Source organism: Pieris rapae, chromosome 16 (assembly GCF_905147795.1).
Source record: "Pieris rapae chromosome 16, ilPieRapa1.1, whole genome shotgun sequence".
NCBI lineage: Eukaryota > Metazoa > Arthropoda > Insecta > Lepidoptera > Pieridae > Pieris > Pieris rapae.
The window spans coordinates 6,976,487-6,994,229 of record NC_059524.1 but is presented as its reverse complement, the minus strand read 5'-3'; the positions used below and the strand labels follow the sequence as shown (position 1 = coordinate 6,994,229).

Sequence of the window (17,743 nt, the reverse complement as noted above, 5' to 3'; positions counted from 1 at the left end):
AAGAGAAAATAACTTGTACACAACATGAAGAACTTTGGAGAAAAATCTTTGACCAAGCAAAGAACTACTATTACAAAACAGTTGTAGAGTATCAGTTACTATTTAATGTTGAATTGTTACTAATTCATGTTTGTTATTACTAATTTTGAATAAAAAAATTTATGTACTTAATCGTAATCATGTAAATTTTAGTACATCATTTAAAAAAGGAAGACTTTAATTTACCATTTCAACTAGTTTCTAAATGAGGAGATTTGAGCTGGTGACAAAAACTGTGCAAGAAACTCTCCACCAATATTCAATCACCAAGTTTTGTACAGGGAAAATGATGTTTCTTACATTTTCCTGTTAAATATTTACCCCATACTGGTTGCCTAGAAACTTCTACTAGAATATCAAAATGGTAATGTAGCAAATACTAAGCATAAATTGTCAAAATAGTAGCATGCACTTACATTATAGTAAGAACAAAACACAAACTTGATAACTTGAACAAATAAAATATAATAATGCTACATATACGTGTTCCGACTTGACTAATCTGACATGGATGACCATATGCACTCACCTTACATTAATATATGTATATGCGCTTTTACTCCTGTAATGTTGTATAAGACTCAACTTCCAATGGCAAACTGTATGAAAAATTAATGTAGTTCTCTCAATATCCATAGCACTGATGTCTCAACTTTAGTAACATTACAAGGTTGAGTTCTTGTTGGCATGGGGAATATAATTTATCATTTATAGCCATAATTTTTTTAGATGAATCTTTGAATCTACTGTAATTGTTGGATAATTATTATCATTATATATATAGCTAGTGTACACACACACTGGTAAAGACTTGACAAGACACTATAAAAGCCAAAAAGAACCTTGTATGTTTCAATTAGAGATTGTCTTTGCCTGTCTTACAAGAAGGTTAAGGGGTTTTAAACATCTACCTTCTGGTGATTTGTTGAGAATTCTGACCTATATAATTTTAATTACTTCATAAATATAATTTCTAATAATCAATAGAAATTGTTCTCTGAAAGACAAAGAAGATAATCACTGAAATACTCTCAATAAATGATTTATTAGTTATAAACATATAGTAAATAACATCAGTCTATTTTTTGAACTCATGCATCATACTAATACTAAAATAAAATAGGATCAGAAGTAAAATCAGTGTTATATAAAAAGATGTTTCGTTTTTATATTTGAACTAACATATTATTAACAATTTTAATATATTATTATTACTAACACAAATATTAGTTACATATTGATTATAATTAGTGAGTTTCAACTTTAATAAAGATTAAGGTGAAATAATAATAATTAATTAATTTAATTAGTGTTCACAGTGTAATAATAAAAGTTCAGTTCTTATATAATTGTTTTTAATTTTTCTAATTTATTGTTATGTCTTAAGTACTAAATGTTTTTACCTTCAATAAAACCCTAATTTCAAATGAGATTTATAAATAAGTACATGGTCGCGATTCGTTAATTTATTTTAATCAAGTCCTTGTTGCATTAAAGTATGAAGATCTCGGAAAGCAGCACCTAACCGGCCCTGGAGTGTTTGTCTTTTGAGTAAAAAGGCACGAATGTCTATTAAAAGCTGGTGTATTTGAGCACATTTAGCATATCGCTCCTCTCTCGGAATGTCAACACCAAGTGTTCGCACGGGCGCGCTAACATTCGCACGTACAACTGATGAGAAGTTACGTACGATAAGTCTTAGAGCATTACATCCACATTGCATGTATCTGAAATAAAGTGTTAATTATAGGTTACCTAAGGAGAAGTTCAATAGTTGTCAAAATACCCATTAATTGGCTTGAATGAATAAAATATTAGATCTCCCTTTTGGAAGGACATTAGCTTACATACTACAAGTTGTTTTACTTAAGTTTTTTTGTACTTAAATTTAGAGTCTATACTTTAAATTTAAGTACAGCTATTAAGCTAAGATACTAAAGCTTTGTAAGTCAACACTGAAACATGATTTGATGTGTCTGCTTGAAATTTTAACTATAATCTTGAATGATTACAAATAATACTTACGATTCATATTTGCTTTGTAACAATTCGAATATCTTGGGCAGCATTAACAAACATATGTCCAAGTTCCACAGGGTTCTGCAATAGAAAAATTCCTTTATGTACCAAAGCCTTGAGCTATATATAATTTTATTTTTATCCGTAAATTAAATTTGGTTTGTTATTTAAATAATTAATTTCCAATATTGTTGATTCTAAAAGACCTCATTGTAACAAACACCTATTTTTACCATACGTAGCCATAGATTGCGCTCTGAATCTTTCTCTAAGAAAAATCGTCTAAAAAGTGTTGTGTAGTATAAAAAAATTAACCACATACAGAAATCCGACACCCGTAGAGTATGTGCAATTATTCTTGTTAGATACAGGTGTCACTTAAAAAAATTGAAATACTTACGGTCTGTGTGCCATTACGTTTAAAATATCCAATATCACAGAGGCGTCTTCTAAGGCAATAACCGATTCAAGGGCCGACTTAAGGCTCTTGTTTACTCTCACCGAGTGGAAAATCTGGAATAATAATACAGAATATTCTTAAACATTCTGCTCAAAAATTATAATATATTATTACCCATATAAATGGTGATATATGCGTGGTATTGTTGTTGTAAGTACCCGCAGTTTTAAAATAGTGTAATAAATTGGTTTCCTCAGAAATGCAGCCTATTCGTATCACTACATATTATATATATAAAGTCGTGTAGTATACATACAAAGTCGCTACTCTGTCCCTATGTCCCTTTGTATGCTTAAATCTTTAAAACTACGCAACGGATTTTGATGCGGTTTTTTTAATAGATAGAGATGTCCGTGATGGTATATGTCTATCTCTTATGGATAACCCACATTTTTAAAATGCAACGTTCATAGATTTTCTGTAGTGCATTTAGTATCAGCATTGCACCCGTGCGAAGCCGGGGCGGGTCGCTAGTTAATAACAAAAGGAGGATGTAACGAATAACCTCAAGACTACTAGACTTTACTTTTATAATAAGGAGTATGGTATACCTGCAACGCCCGTTGTCTAGCAGAGAGAACAGCCATCATGGAGTCATGTCCCCTCATCATCACCCCCAGTACTTCCTGTTCGCTAGGCTCTGCCCCGCCCCCGCGACCTCCGCGTCGAGCTCCACATGCAGTTAGACCACGCTAACAATAAGATATAAAACTGTTTTAACACTTGTTTGACGGTGAAAGTAAACATCACGGAGTAACAGTACTGACTACTACATATATTTTTTTAAATTTAACTAGCCAAATGTCATTTTATTTTTTTTAGTTTTTAATTGATATCTTTGCTTCCTTGTTTAGATGAATAAAATAAACAAGTTTTAAACAGTGCTATTATTTTCTTTTCTGAAAATTCCTTACCGGTACAAAATCATCCAAATCCAATCCCACAGGTTTATCAATAGAAAGGGGAACAAACTCTAGCTCTGGTTCTCTTACTGGTGCAGTTTCCACTGTCCTGGTTATAACTCGCTCCCGAGTTGCCGTATCAAACCTTGTTCTAAAAAAAATTTTATTTTTTTATATAAATTAAAGAAAAATATAAAATGTTTTGGTAACGTGATCACTGAATGACTAGATTCGAATAAAGGCGTTTACTGAACTGTGCCAGGATGTGACTGACTGTGTATGGTCAATGAAAGACAACAGCAATTTGTTGTTTAATATGAAATAAAAATGTATAAGATTTTATTACCTGGAGTTCTGACTAGATGCTCTTGTAAAAGACAGAGATCTAGGCCCTAAAGATGTTGGGCCTAAGGAGACTTCGCTGTTACTTTGCCGTAGATTGTTTCCCGCTGAAAGAGATTTTACAAAAATATATCCAATATACATCCTACATTCCGCCAATTGATAAAAAAATTTAATTATACAAACAAACAGAACAAATCATATGCCATTTTTTTATGAACTTGGCTAAGTATTAAAAATTAATTTTCCACATTTTTGTGTTTTATTAAAAAATGGGAATTTAGATCGTTAGAACTAATCAGACTTACTAACTGACCAAATGACAGACAAACTAAACTTAATAGACTTCCGCGATAATTGGGACTCTATGATAACTGTTAAGTGAAAAAACTTCACAGACTTAAACAAAGTTAATTTTATTTAAGATTATTTATTTACATTAGGATATATTTAAACCACAAACCAATGCTAAGCAAGAAAAAAGCAATAACCGAAACTTACTTATTTCGGTGGTTGATTTCGTTTCCTTGTAAGAGTTATGCCTGTTAAGCGATGGCGCTTGAACGCTCACAGTGAAATTGTTTATGGTTGATGTTTGCACGTTTGTTAATAAGCTGTCATCTTTATTGCTGTCAAGTATTCCTGTCAATATTTATGTCATGTTAGTACGAAGCTTTAATTAAAAAAAAGGCCGATATATGAATATCAAGTTCTCGTATCCCAAATTATGATATTCGGACGCACGATAAAGATTATAAAAACAATGAATAATTTTATTAACCTACAGAACAGTATTCTGTTAACTATATTAAGTATAACAACGGCGAAGAAATCGTGTTTTAATATAAAACTAAAAACAAATTAGGGCGATAAGAAAAACAAAAAAATATTTTTATAACCGCAATTTTCATCAATATATTAAGCAAAGCATCTTATTGAAACCATGTGAGATATGATATGACTTACTGGGAAACTCATTTCTCTTTTCCAACACGGGGTAATGGCTAGCGGTGGGTATACGTGAGTGTTCGGGCCTTTGCCTCTGAGGGGGTGAAGGCTGGGGCGAAGGGCGAGGGGGCTCCTCTAGCAAAAGGTCACGTAAAGACGTACTAACTGCACTCTCGAGTTTACATTCGTTCCCTGAAAATAAAAAAAAATATTAGAGTAAGACCTGATCTAGTGTAAGACCGATCTTTCACCAAATTGGTTCAATTTTGGCCATGTATATGTAGGTTAATAAACTTATCTACTATACATGAGATATGTAGAGTAGATAAGTTTATTAACCTACATACTTACTTAGTATCTTAAACGTATCTTGTACAAACGTACAAGATACGTTTGTAATACGTATCTGTATTTACAAAGATACGTACACGTACGAAATAAACGTATATAATTTTAATCACATAATATAGAAAATATCACTACTGTAAATTTACTCTGCGAAGATATTGAATGTTGCAACATGTTTGATAACGGGGATCTGTGCATCAGACTGGTCCCGGCCGGGCCCTTGGAATCGCAAACAACTGTGGCCTTTGTTGTCGTGAATATCTCAAAAAGACGAGTTACACTTTAACATATTTCTAACCAAAGCATTGTACACGCTTGAGCTTGGTTTTAATATTTAATTAATAAGGTTGTTGTCCTTTGTAGTACAATTCGCATTCTTGTGTATGCTTTCTTGCAAATTTCCACTACAAGAACCCTAAAATTAAGCTGGTTTCCGTTTCAGTACCCTGACAACTCACGACGAAGCAATTAGGCGCGATTAAATGTCACTAAACCACATTTGTCAATATATTATTGCAGCTTATTTTTTTTGGTCCACTCACATACCACATATATATATCTCCTTGCGAGCGTTCAGGGGTTCACTTTTTGGATTGACAGGAGCTATTTCAGATCGACTGCAAAAAGAAGGCAGCTCTAGTAAATTTTCCCCCATTATTGAAAACTGCAATGGCCCTAGATTACTACCCTGACTCAAGTCTGATATAGTGTAGTATGTAATTTACGACTTGAAAAATTCAAACTATTGTTTAATAACCTTAATAATTCACGTCCACTTCCATGCCACATTTTATATACGATTCAAATGTTTCCTCCGTAGAATTTAATCGCCGGATATGAAGGTGTATTTTACTTTAAGTTATCCATATTGCCAATGATTTTACATTATTGCAAGAAGTACCTCAGGATTTATAAACATAATTAGCCCGTTTTGGCAGAAAATGTCATGATTTAGTTACATTGACAGTTAAATCAAGTATTGTATGTATTGTATGTCTCCTTGCGAAATACAAGACATTAAAATTTTCTCGAATAGTAGTTACTGTCTGTAGATATAACATAATTATAGTACTACATTTAGGCGTATAACAATTCATAAATAATCACTAAAGATGTTTATAATTTCTTACCTGTCACAGAGAAATCTTCAGACGACAGGCTTGTAGCAGGCGGCGGTGTTCTTGTCACTAAAATAAACTGTTCATTTAATTTAACTCTAAGAATATAATCTTATCGTATAAATCAATTTACAAATTGTTTATGACAGTGCAAATTTAGTATTAATAAAAATATATTGAATGTTTGATACTTATAGCTTCGATTTAAACTATGGTCTGATGCCTTTTAAAGATAAACGATTATCAAGCAATGAAATAAAACTAAAAATAAAATTTCACAATAGATCTGGAGAATCTTATGTGCGACGCCTGAAATTAGTATTTCACTGAGTTATGCTCTTGCACCGTTTTAAATATATATGTTATAATTATATAATCAGTATGTTCTTTACCCACAAACAAACAAGTTCAAGCAAATCTACTGTGTTCTACTATCCGACATATCTAAATCACAAGCAATTCTAAATACAGTTATTATATCAAAAAGTAGTCTTGAAGTTGCAGTTTGCAAAATTTTGACTGTTGCCATACGGAAATGTCAATTGTCAAATGCACTCGAAGAAAAAAGTGGTTAAGCGTGCGGTGTATAAGTGCTACTCACGCGCTCTAGAGGGTCGGAATATCTCAGTGTAGTCATTAATATTGGATATAACGGCACCTGACTCCTCGTCTGCTTCCGTCCCGGACGTCGACTCCTCTGCTGTCTTTTCATCAAGGAGCGTAGGTCTATGTAATACTGGAAGAATTACGAGTAATTTTCAAAACTGTTGTTTTAATATAACTGTTATTTAATGTTATTCTGATTAGTTTAAATGGCAGTTATTAAGTTTCCACTGCTTGGTTAGTTTATACGAGTATAGTGTTTGGTTTACGCGAGTATCACAATTTAATTTATAACATTATCATTGGATACACGATTTTTTAGTTATTGCGTTACAAGTTCATTTAAATGTATAAAAGTGCATTTATAAATTCAACCTAAGACTCAGGTTGAGATTCACCACTTAAACACATGTTACTATGAAGCAATTCTATATATTCAACAGAGTTTTATTGTTTAAGTAATTTGACATTCCCATTGTTTGTTAGGAAATGAAAACAATTGAATTAATTAAGGCCAGAACTTTCTTTAACCTTAAATATTATAAAACCTGATTGTCAAATAAAACTATTTTACGTTAGACAAGTTTACACATATTATAATTTAGGCTTACCCTCCTTAGCTGGTTTTTCCTTTGAGAAGCTCTTCCGCACGGTGTGACCTTTTTGGAAGGGTGAGAGGTCCCTTACCACAGTTGGAGCAGTCGGAGGCGGGCCTCCAAATGGATGAACCTTGCTCAAGTCTACTACTGATAGCACTACATATGTTGAATGGAAAGATCCAGCTATCTGTTGGCACAAACAAAAACGATTAAATGTCACTTTCTCAATAATACTCCTACATAACAGGAGTTACCTAAAACACTACTATTTATAGATATATGTATTTAAAAAAATTTCAGTAAGCAATTAATGTTTTTTATGAAATACTGCCTGTAAAGAGCTTTAGGAGGTGGACCCGAACTGCCCAGGTCAGAAATTTATGGAGGCAATTGGAGGAGGCCTTTGCCAACAAAAGGCAAACAGACAATGTTGTCGATGGAAAGTTAAATGTATTCAATTATATTAAAGTGAATATTTCAATACTAAACATGTTTATTCTAGCTCAAGTAAAAATTTTACCTTGTCTGAATAAAGGCTTATATGATTATAATCATTGTATTATGTAATACGTTTTTTTAAATTTTGTTCATATAAAGAAACATATTTGGATGCAATACCAAGTGAAGTACATAATGAGTAAATAAATTATAATTCATATGAACAATAACTCCATTTATTCAACATATATTAAAAAAATTACTGTTAATTAATCCACACATAGCATAGCCGTTTTAATATAACTGCAATATCATTCAGTAGTTATGAAGAAATCTTAAATAATTTTAGAGACTGATATAATATATTAAATTTGTATTTAAAAGGTTCAAGTTTTCTTTCAACGCTAAGTCTACAGATTACATAAATACCCACTAACCAGCTGAGTTTGTGCAACTGTCATATCATGTATTTGTCCCCAGTGTCCTGTTACAGTATCTAGGACTCTGGCAGGCTCCCATCCAATTACATGTAGGCCATCATTACCACAACCCAACAGTGTGGTACCGTCATCACTGAAGGCCATATGTCTGACAAAGCATATTACAATTAAAGACCAAACTATTACAATGTAATAAAACTGAATTATGTACTGCCAAATTATTATTACTCTTAAACTGATCATATTATAGTAATTGAAACTACAGGTTAAAATATAAAAATTTTAAACTTTAATTTTTGAAGCATTCAAGAATTTTTAATAATGCAAATAAAACATACCTTATTGATGTGTTATCTTTATCAAACTTAGACACCAACTGAAATTTTTCCATATCCCAAAAGTTAACAGTTCTATCTGAGCCGCAGCTAGCAAGTAAAAACTCATGTGGATGGAACTTAACGCAGGTGACAGCCGATGTATGTTCCATGAATTCTTGCAATACTTTACCAATTCTAACATCCCAAACTTTAACTAACCCTGTAATAATTTACAAAAGGTGTTTGAATTAATAGTTAATCCAAGATTTTGGTCTAATTATTATTAGCGAGAGAGATGAGACTTTGTTTTCAGTTTTAGAAATATAATTAAAGATTCTGTCTGGAATAATTTGATAGAGTATAGAAATCTTTAATGTTACAAAAAGTGACACTATAATGATTACTATTAAGGTCACTATATTATCATTATATGTATATACATATATTATTCATAATTAAAAAAAATATTTTGCAAGGTTAAGGCTTGAAGCAATCATCAAGAAGTTATTTCCTACAGCTACAACTTAATTACTACCAAAGTGATATATAATTACCATCTTCACAAGCAGATGCTATCCATTGACCATCAGGGCTAAACTGAAGACTATTCACAGCTAGGCGGTGACTTGAATAAGTTACAATACAACCCCTTTTTCTGGTATCCCACAACTTTATATGACTATCACATGATCCAGTGGTCAAATAGTCACCATAAGGGTGAAAGTCCATACATTTTATAGCTCCTTTGTGACCAGTAAAAGTTCTCAGCAGTTTTGCAGCCTCTAAGTCCCAAATTTTAAGTGCACCAGTTTGGGAACCAGCACAAACCAAGTCTTCTGAATGACCAAAACACACACATTCTACTGGGGTAGTATGTCCACTCAAGCTCTGTAAATTTTGTTATTCATTAAATACTATATCAAAAAGAAAAGTGTTAAAACAAACATATTGAACTGAAATTGAATATACCATCAAGCATCCCTGTCTACCAATTGCCCATAAATTCACTTTTTTATCATCGCCTCCAGTAGCCAATACTTGATTAGATTTATGCCCCATGGCCAAACAGTTGACATTCGCTTTGTGGGCGACAAACTCTTCTATAAAAAATTTAAATGTATAAATATTATGATCAAGTTAATGAAAACAAATTGTTAATCTTTTTTCATCAATAATACATACGAAGTTTCCATGATCTCCTTAGCGTATCCATAATTTAAAACCATTCCTTGTTCTAGTCTCGTTTTACAGGTTTTTGTAGATTCGATTCTAATCACTTCTTCATTTTCGATCTATATACGATCGTTCTCGTACGATGGCTCTTTAAATTAAACCTGTATTTAGAAAATTGCCAAACGACTTTACACAAGAATTTCTGTAAAGGCTTTTGGTGCCTTTCATTTCATTTCCTAAAATTTATAAAAATAGATTTTGATATTTTGTATTGTATTCAAATCTTATATAAAATTTACTTATGTCAGTTGTCACCACAGTTTATCAAAAGCTTACCAATTGTCACTTTCTTAAAAATAGACTAGAGACTGCCATAAAAAAAGTTGTCTAGATTATATATTATATTATATAGGTTTTTTATACACGTATATGCCTATTGAATGTTTGCAAATTACACGGTACAAAAGCATCAAACTGTAAATTTCATCCAGTTTTCATTTACTAAAAACTTTCTTTAGGCTAGTTTTACTCCCATTACTATTTTTTTATGGCAATAACCTTAAGCCATCAATAGGAAAGAAAAGGATAAGATAATTAAAAACTTAATATGAATTATGATCATATTATGATTAAAATACGTTTAAACATCATACGACTATGGTCGGTAGCTGGAGTCATAACTGTCAGTGTCAGCTTAAATCGAGTACCTACTACCTTATAATATAATATTATACAAATAAAATTATTATCTACATTTCTAATTAATTTATTAAGTTATCAAATTATCAATTTACTTTAATTTAATACTTAATAATATCACGTCATATTAATAGATTACTCTTTATGTTACAGTTTAAAGATAAAACTTTGCTACTTAAAATGTGTGCAACCAGTATACACTTATTAAAATCTAATTTTTCTACTTTATTATCACCAAGAAATGTTTTTTTACAAAGTTCAAGAAGTTTAAAATATATTCAAGGTCAAGAACCAGAGCCAAAAATTAGGGAATATTTTTATTATATTGATCATCAAGGTATGGTGGGTGTTTTATTATCTATTATTAGTTGAATGGTTTTTAACAGTTCATTATACAAATATATATTTTTTTTAGTTATTTCTAGATGATTCTAAAATGAAAAACTTTACATCATGCTTTAAAGAGAAAAAGTTTTTAGAATTCTTTTTTAAACGAATTCGGTTAAATAAAACTGGAAGGTACCAAGAAGAATTTCCATATGTATCTTTGTGTGGACGAGAACGAAATTATATAAGATGTGATGATGTACCTATCGTTTTTACCCATATAATTAACAAGGAAACACATAAAATGCAATTACTTACATATGCATATGTAGGAGAATCACTGACCCATAAATTGATGCCTGAAAAAATATATATGTCCCCTGATACTGGAAGAGTATATCATCCTGCTGATGAAAAATATGGTGGAGTAGGATTAATAAGATCAAAACTTGCTATAGAATTAAGTAAACATTTCATTTTTGGAAATGGCGAATGCAATCCACCTACTCATTTTACATGGAATGAAATAATTTATGACCTAGATCTGTTGTGGTTTCATGATAAAGTACAACAGTATAATTTGAAAATTAATAACAATCCTGAATAAGAAACAATTATATATTTAGTTGTTAGTACTTATAAACAATTTTTTAAAACTATAGTTAAAAATAGACATCTGTAAGGAACTACACATTTTAAATCTGCCTTTTATTTTCCTAAATTTAGAGTTAACAAATCTACAAGTCAAATCAATTCTGACAAACAAACAAAATCTGGCTTTTCAAAATAAATGAAACCATGTTTTGCTGAAGTTCTTTTTAAAACAAAAAGCTTAATAAAATTCTACTAACATAAATATACATACATACAGTTAATTATTAAGGGTTTAAATTACTAACTTCTAAGCTTGTACATTTAAATTAAAAATTTATAGTATAAAAATTTGTATATAATATATTAACATAAAATGGAAGTAATTTTTTAAAATTATATTATTACTTTGTAGGTTAATAAAATTGTATATACTCTTGTTGTTGTTTTGTATTTTTAATATATATTTATATATATGAATCATTACCAAATTAATATTAAATAGAAGTTAAAAAATTATATTTATTAAAAAAGAAAATTCTTTTAATGTGAATAATTAAGATATTAAAAAGGAAGTGATTTGCTTACTACCTTATCTGTTGTGCTTTTTATATAATCACAGTTTCTTAATATGGCTACAGTTTTTTTTGTGATATAATATCAATTGAAGTGTATTAATTTATTGTGATGTATCTTCTTTTGAAAATGATTGATAAGATCCAGTTTGTACCCAAGATATACCATGAGAATTCTCATCATTCTCTTTCTGTTTTAACATTTTATTTTTAGCAACATCATGTATCTTCGGATCATAGGGTTGAAAAGTGATGTAGTGCTTATCCTCCGTTATAGGTGCATCATACATGTGCTCATGGCTTAGTGTTACACATTCTTTAACTTTTTCTATAAATACCTTTTTGTTGGTTTTGAACCTTAAATAGTAAATAATAAATTAATGTCATATGTCAACTAAATCTTATTTTAACATGCAACAATAGCATCCTTTAAAGTAAAAATTCTTTGAGGAGCCCTTGATTGAAGCACTTAATTTTGACAAGAATGAACAGGTTTGTTAAATTTGTCTGTTTTTCAAATTAAAGTTTATTTAATGAAGAAGAAAAACATTTATATTGTAATAAAATATGATGTTAAAGCATATATATAGATAAAAAATTGCTTACATTAATGATGCTTCATTATTAGCTGGTGCTTTTATGTTAACATTATTAAATATCCAAAGTAAATATTTAAGTATTTGCCAAATATGGTTTTGTTTCTTATCCCACTGAGAAAAGACTTCAGTAAGATTTAGTTGACCGCTATTTGCATCTACTGCTGGGTGATATAACTGTGATGTAAATGTTATGCTCTAAAAAAAATTCAATTTAGTATGTCAAAACATAGTTATTCATTTACGCACTGCACAGAAGAGTTATAACATATACATAATAGACTTACAGGAACCTTATCATCTGGGAATTTTTCTGGTAAAGATAGTGTAAAACGAAACACCCCTTCAGTATATATTCCTGTTCTTACAAAAATCACACCATACCACACTGAAATAAGAATTTTAATAATATGAGACTTAAATAATTTATATTAATAACATATATTTTTTATGATAAACTTACGAAAAGAATTTTCATATGATGGTATTACATAAATTCCTTCCAAGTTTTCAGTTTGTAGCATACGGCTGAAATTGAATTATTTCTTTATTATATCTTACCAATTGCAGTTTAAGTTATAAATAATACATAGCACGAACTTACTATTCAGCCATAATGATGTATTCCTGATGAAATATGGAATAGAGTTCCTTCATATTGCTGCCACTTTCTTTACTCATATGTAATTCTTGGAATTATTATTACTATTTTAGAGGATCCCTGTGATTATATCATCGCCAAAACATGACTTCTTAAATATTTTAATAAATAAAATCAAAAAGTAAACAATAAAAACCTGTGGAAATAGAAAGTAGACACACTGTTAAAGGAGTAAAATTATGTTAGCAAGATGAATACAAAAATAGAGACATAACGCATCTATCTAATTTTGACAAGTTTTAATATAATGTAGCAATTTTGAATATGAGTCAGTAAAATAATTGTTAAAGTATACGTATGTCTTAACTTTAAGAATACATAATAAATGCCAATTGGTAAACAATGGTCAATTGACAACTGACTATCACGTCACTAATGTGTCAATGATTTCATTTCTACTAAAACAGACAACATAGATAAAAATAGACTTTATTTGAGCATATACTACACTTCAATAAATAACACTAAGTTCATGTCATTATGTTGTACATTAGTACCTTCGATGGAATATAGGCCGTCCTCTCTTTCTTCTTCTCACTGAGCCATTATAAGTAAACTATTATAATAACCAATAAACTTTTTGACGCATTTGCCATCACAAATGCATAACCACTCCACTTTATCTCTTTTGTATGTGTTACGACATCTTTATGTTTGTACGACTTCGTATCAGACCGTTTATAACTTTATCTACGGAATGGGTAATACAGCTAGTATTTGTTGTCCTTAACAACAATGTAGGCAAATCAAGACTAGGGAGGGGCACCGTGTAAATAGACGAACGGTTGTTTGAAGCTGTACATTGCTGCTGTTTGCAGTTTACATAATATTACTATGATTAATGTACTCAAATATCACTCTTCAAACTCGTTGTATTCTTTATTAATATCTACCACATGCATTTTTAAATCCGAAGTTTAATAAATACTAGCACAACGAGCTTTGAGAAACGTACTTTTAACGTCTGAAATTCCAAATTTTTCATTACTATGTATTAATTTTTATTTCCTCAATCCCTTAATCTAAAAAGTGATATCATACATAAAGAAAAATAAATATTTTTTTCAATAAATGTACCAATATTTAGCGCCTATCAAATTCTATCAGCAAACTTTGATAGTATAAAGAAACTAAATTTTTGACAGCGATCTCACTAATTGACAATTATTGTCCTTACAAAACTTAAATTACATTTCCATACACTTTACTTCTACAATAGTTAACTTGATTTCCTTTTCGTAATTAAAATAAAATCTTTTCTTTGTTGCCGACCACTTCTTATTAATTGGCCGTCGACGTCTGTTTTAAAATATTCATAACAATTTTTAAAAAAGCCAGAATTCACTTCAGATTATTTAACCAAGACATACGCTGCCGCTATTCCTCTTTGGAATGGCCATATATAGTTTTTTTAAGTTTGTATTTCAAAATAGAAATGCTCACTGTTTCTCACACGAAGGTACCTACTTGCGAAATATATTGGTATTATTCTGTTGTTTTGATATTAAATGAATTATGAAATTAGAGTCGGTTTCATTTATTTTTCGTGAAAAGAAATCATTGTTTTTAACCAACTATATTATATAAGCATGTAATACTAATAAATATCTACTCGACATAAATCTTTATTATTTGCACATACTTACATATTAAAATCCGTTGCGTCTATAGGGTCCCGGGATTAGATCACCTGATCATCCAGGGATCAGGCGGCGCGCTCTTTCAATTAGTTCGGATTATCGTACACGTGGCCAAAGATTATCGAACATATCCTCTCTGTATTTAATTGGTGAAACGTGTTTTACAATTTTAATAGTTCTCTATATGGAGGTTAATACATGTTGATAAAGCACTTGAATGAACTCGTGTACCTACGTACTAGTAGCTGCATAAAGAAATACAAATTTTAATCAATCATAAATTATTTTTATTTTCATAATCATAAGTACCTACATGTATTAAGTTATATCCATATCTTTTAATAATATTTGCCTGTGTGATGTACCTACACCAGTAGGTAGAAGTTTTCCGGTTGAGGTAGGTACCTCAACTACGGAAAACTTATACTTTTTTTTAATTTCATAGTCTGTTAACGAGACTTTAACCCAAGTATATCACCTTTACTCAAAGGTTTGGGAAGATTGGGAAAAGGAATCCCTCGCGAATTTACAAAACGTTAAGTTTGAAAATTTGACTAAAATGTAGTAACGAATATCGGATGTTGCGCGTGTTGATGATTTCATTTTATTTGTGACAACGGTAATTATATTATAATACGCGAAGGCAAGAGAATTAAACATTTTGTATATTGTATACAATAGTATTGGCTTTTATAGTTAGGCGTAATACCAAAATATAAGATAAATTACATCTCCATATGACGCTTCACATAATATCCTACATGTATTCCTAAAAGTAAAAGCATCATAGCGTGGTTTTAAAGAAACTTGTGTTTTCATTATCAAATATGCAACTGCTTCATAAACTAACTACATCATAACTGGCTTGCCATGATGATAAAATCAAAGTATTTTTATGATTTCTACTCGTCTACTTTAGTGCTGGTGAGTGATGTTAGTTCTAATACTTTTTTAATTTCGTTTTTTTAATCCGTTTGAGCAACGATAGCTAATACATACATAATTTATTCATTACATTTTGAATGGCGCAATGAGTCATGTTTACATCCTATAAGATGTCTTCACTGCATACAAATATCCTTGCATCTGGCAATAAACGTGTTTTATTATAAACAAGCAGTCAATTTGGTTTTATGTAGTTATCTATGTTTAACGACAGCCGCTTTCTTCGTAGAAAACAGACGTTAATTCGAGGAAACATATGGAAGATGGCGCTACCTTTAAAGTGCCGCTCACATCCATGGCTGAGCTATAAAACTAACATTTAATGTATGCCCTGCTGTACTGTAATTTAAAACTGTGTAAACAAACAGTGTATTCAAAGTTTATTTTCCTCATTAGGCAAGCGCTAACAATTATAATTAGTTTCCGATAAATTTAGTTTAATTAAAAGGAAAATGACAGCTGACTTGTCCGATAGTGACTGCAGTACCTCGGTGCAGAAATACCCAATTATTAAGTTAATATAGCAAACTTCCCAACAAATCCCCAGCAAACTTCATTATGAAGTTTGCTGGGGTTTGATGCGTTTACTGATAAGACCTCAAACGATCGAAAATAGATATTTCTATATTCCATTTGTTTATTGACTAGGTAATGATTTACCTTTATAATTATTTCCACGAATCAAAAGCCGAACCTCCGGATGCCTCATCTATAAGTGACGGAAGAAAGAGTTAAGTTTTTAATCTTCGTCTCGTATGTTAACCCTTGTCTTATGAAGACTTTCAAGTTCATCTTATAAGTTTTCAAAGCATCCGAGTTCCATCAAGTCATGCGTGATATGAGCACGGCGACTAGACTGGTTTAATTTATATCGAATTTCAACTCCTTCGAAAAGACGATATTACTTTTAATACAGGCTGCATGTATAAAGTTCCCTGCCTCAGCGTCTTGATATAACGCAACCTGAGTGGTTGGATTCTATTACTGGGAAAAAAAATCTTCTTTCTTATACTGAAACTGAACTAGAAAATTCGGACGCAGTAATGTATTTAAGTTGCTCTTTATTAGTTTCATTGATCATACCTATTTGGTTACAAATATTCGTATAGAGATATATTTGGTGGTGGCAAAATTACATACTAGAGAAGCCAAGAGTCCCACAGAGTATGAATAAAAGCAGAAAATAGTTTAAAAAAATAGGCATGGCTTAATTTTGGTCAAATTGATTCCTCTCTGTTGCACATTTTGTACAACAAAAAAAGTATGATAACCTAATCGGATGCGGGCAACAAGCCATATCGTTCCCACGCTCCACGCGGATTACACAAAATGCTCTTTTAGTGCTTCTTAACTGACCTGGGTTTTTTTGCACAAAATGCACTGATAAATCGCGGGTTCATTGTGAATATGGAGTTTTTTGCTGTCATCGATGTCCGAGGTACCTGCTTGTTTGACCGGGAAGGTGTCTAGCGTCACAATAAAAGATAAAATCAAATGATAATGTAAAGCTTAGTTCCGCGTAAAATTTAATTCTGTTTTTTTGAACGATGTTTAACAAAAGATTTCGCTGTGTGTTTTATCGGATGGGATGCATCTTGCTACTGAGATTGTAAGGTTTTGTGTCACAATAAAATATTGTTCAATATTGGTGATTTAAGATTTCAATACGCTATTTTGAGACTGTTTTTTACAGTAGTAGTGCAAATACCTATCCATGAGTCTTCGGACTTGTGTAAATAAAACACTTGTAGGCAATGAGTTTTTTTTATACAGCTAGGACAAGAGGCTCACCTGACGTTTGACGTTGCCGCGAATTGACATTCACTAACTTTTTAGCTCTCTAGCTCTTTTCTTGACAGATTCTAAGTCGTATTGGTTTTCGTAGTCGTTATTTCTCGACAGATCCACATAGTTGTGGTGCGCGGTAGAACGTGCTATAGGAAACGCTCAGTTGTTTTTTTTT

The 17,743-nt window shown here is 31.1% G+C and overlaps 3 protein-coding genes across 5 annotated transcripts; 1 reads left to right on the top strand and 2 right to left on the bottom strand.

The window, feature by feature from the left end:
- Positions 1–1,380: 1,380 nt before the first annotated feature.
- Positions 1,381–10,025, bottom strand: LOC110998660 (katanin p80 WD40 repeat-containing subunit B1). Of its 3 annotated transcripts, none has more exons than XM_022267403.2 (16): positions 9,756–10,025; positions 9,543–9,673; positions 9,128–9,461; positions 8,595–8,793; positions 8,254–8,404; positions 7,391–7,565; positions 6,778–6,912; positions 6,189–6,245; positions 4,729–4,902; positions 4,264–4,404; positions 3,767–3,869; positions 3,433–3,571; positions 3,070–3,210; positions 2,459–2,571; positions 2,065–2,139; positions 1,381–1,766 (listed from the first exon to the last, which is right to left on the bottom strand). In XM_022267403.2, exons 1-16 carry the CDS (start codon positions 9,784–9,786, stop codon positions 1,511–1,513), a joined length of 2,355 nt encoding a protein of 784 aa, XP_022123095.1. In that variant the 5' UTR covers positions 9,787–10,025; the 3' UTR covers positions 1,381–1,510. The 3 variants fall into 3 exon arrangements, with proteins under 3 accessions (XP_022123095.1, XP_022123096.1, XP_022123097.1); XM_022267404.2 differs by having other exon boundaries at positions 6,835–6,912; XM_022267405.2 differs by lacking the exon at positions 4,264–4,404.
- Positions 10,026–10,528: 503 nt separating this feature from the next.
- LOC110998650 (UPF0598 protein CG30010) lies at positions 10,529–11,472 on the top strand. Its single transcript, XM_022267387.2, has 2 exons — positions 10,529–10,787; positions 10,861–11,472. The coding sequence occupies exons 1-2, from the start codon at positions 10,590–10,592 to the stop codon at positions 11,377–11,379; spliced, it is 717 nt and encodes a 238-aa protein (XP_022123079.2). The 5' UTR covers positions 10,529–10,589; the 3' UTR covers positions 11,380–11,472.
- A 346-nt stretch (positions 11,473–11,818) lies between these two features.
- LOC110998643 (AKT-interacting protein) lies at positions 11,819–13,512 on the bottom strand. The gene is made up of 5 exons (XM_022267381.2): positions 13,139–13,512; positions 12,998–13,062; positions 12,822–12,922; positions 12,545–12,732; positions 11,819–12,295 (listed from the first exon to the last, which is right to left on the bottom strand). The coding sequence occupies exons 1-5, from the start codon at positions 13,213–13,215 to the stop codon at positions 12,043–12,045; spliced, it is 684 nt and encodes a 227-aa protein (XP_022123073.2). The 5' UTR covers positions 13,216–13,512; the 3' UTR covers positions 11,819–12,042.
- Between the last annotated feature and the right edge of the window lie 4,231 nt (positions 13,513–17,743).

Coding starts and splice junctions, on each gene's coding strand:
- LOC110998643 (XM_022267381.2), bottom strand. CDS start 13,215: ATGAGTAAAGAAAGTGGCAGCAATATGAAGGAACTCTATTCCATATTT. Junction 13,063..13,138: donor TACATCATTATGGCTGAATA/GTAAGTTCGTGC, acceptor ATTCAATTTCAG/CCGTATGCTACAAACTGAAA. Junction 12,923..12,997: donor ATCATATGAAAATTCTTTTC/GTAAGTTTATCA, acceptor TTCTTATTTCAG/TGTGGTATGGTGTGATTTTT.
- LOC110998650 (XM_022267387.2), top strand. CDS start 10,590: ATGTTACAGTTTAAAGATAAAACTTTGCTACTTAAAATGTGTGCAACC. Junction 10,788..10,860: donor ATATTGATCATCAAGGTATG/GTGGGTGTTTTA, acceptor TATTTTTTTTAG/TTATTTCTAGATGATTCTAA.
- LOC110998660 (XM_022267403.2), bottom strand. CDS start 9,786: ATGGATACGCTAAGGAGATCATGGAAACTTC. Junction 4,903..6,188: donor TGAAGATTTCTCTGTGACAG/GTAAGAAATTAT, acceptor TTTTATTTTCAG/GGAACGAATGTAAACTCGAG. Junction 3,211..3,432: donor ATTTGGATGATTTTGTACCG/GTAAGGAATTTT, acceptor TCTTATTGTTAG/CGTGGTCTAACTGCATGTGG.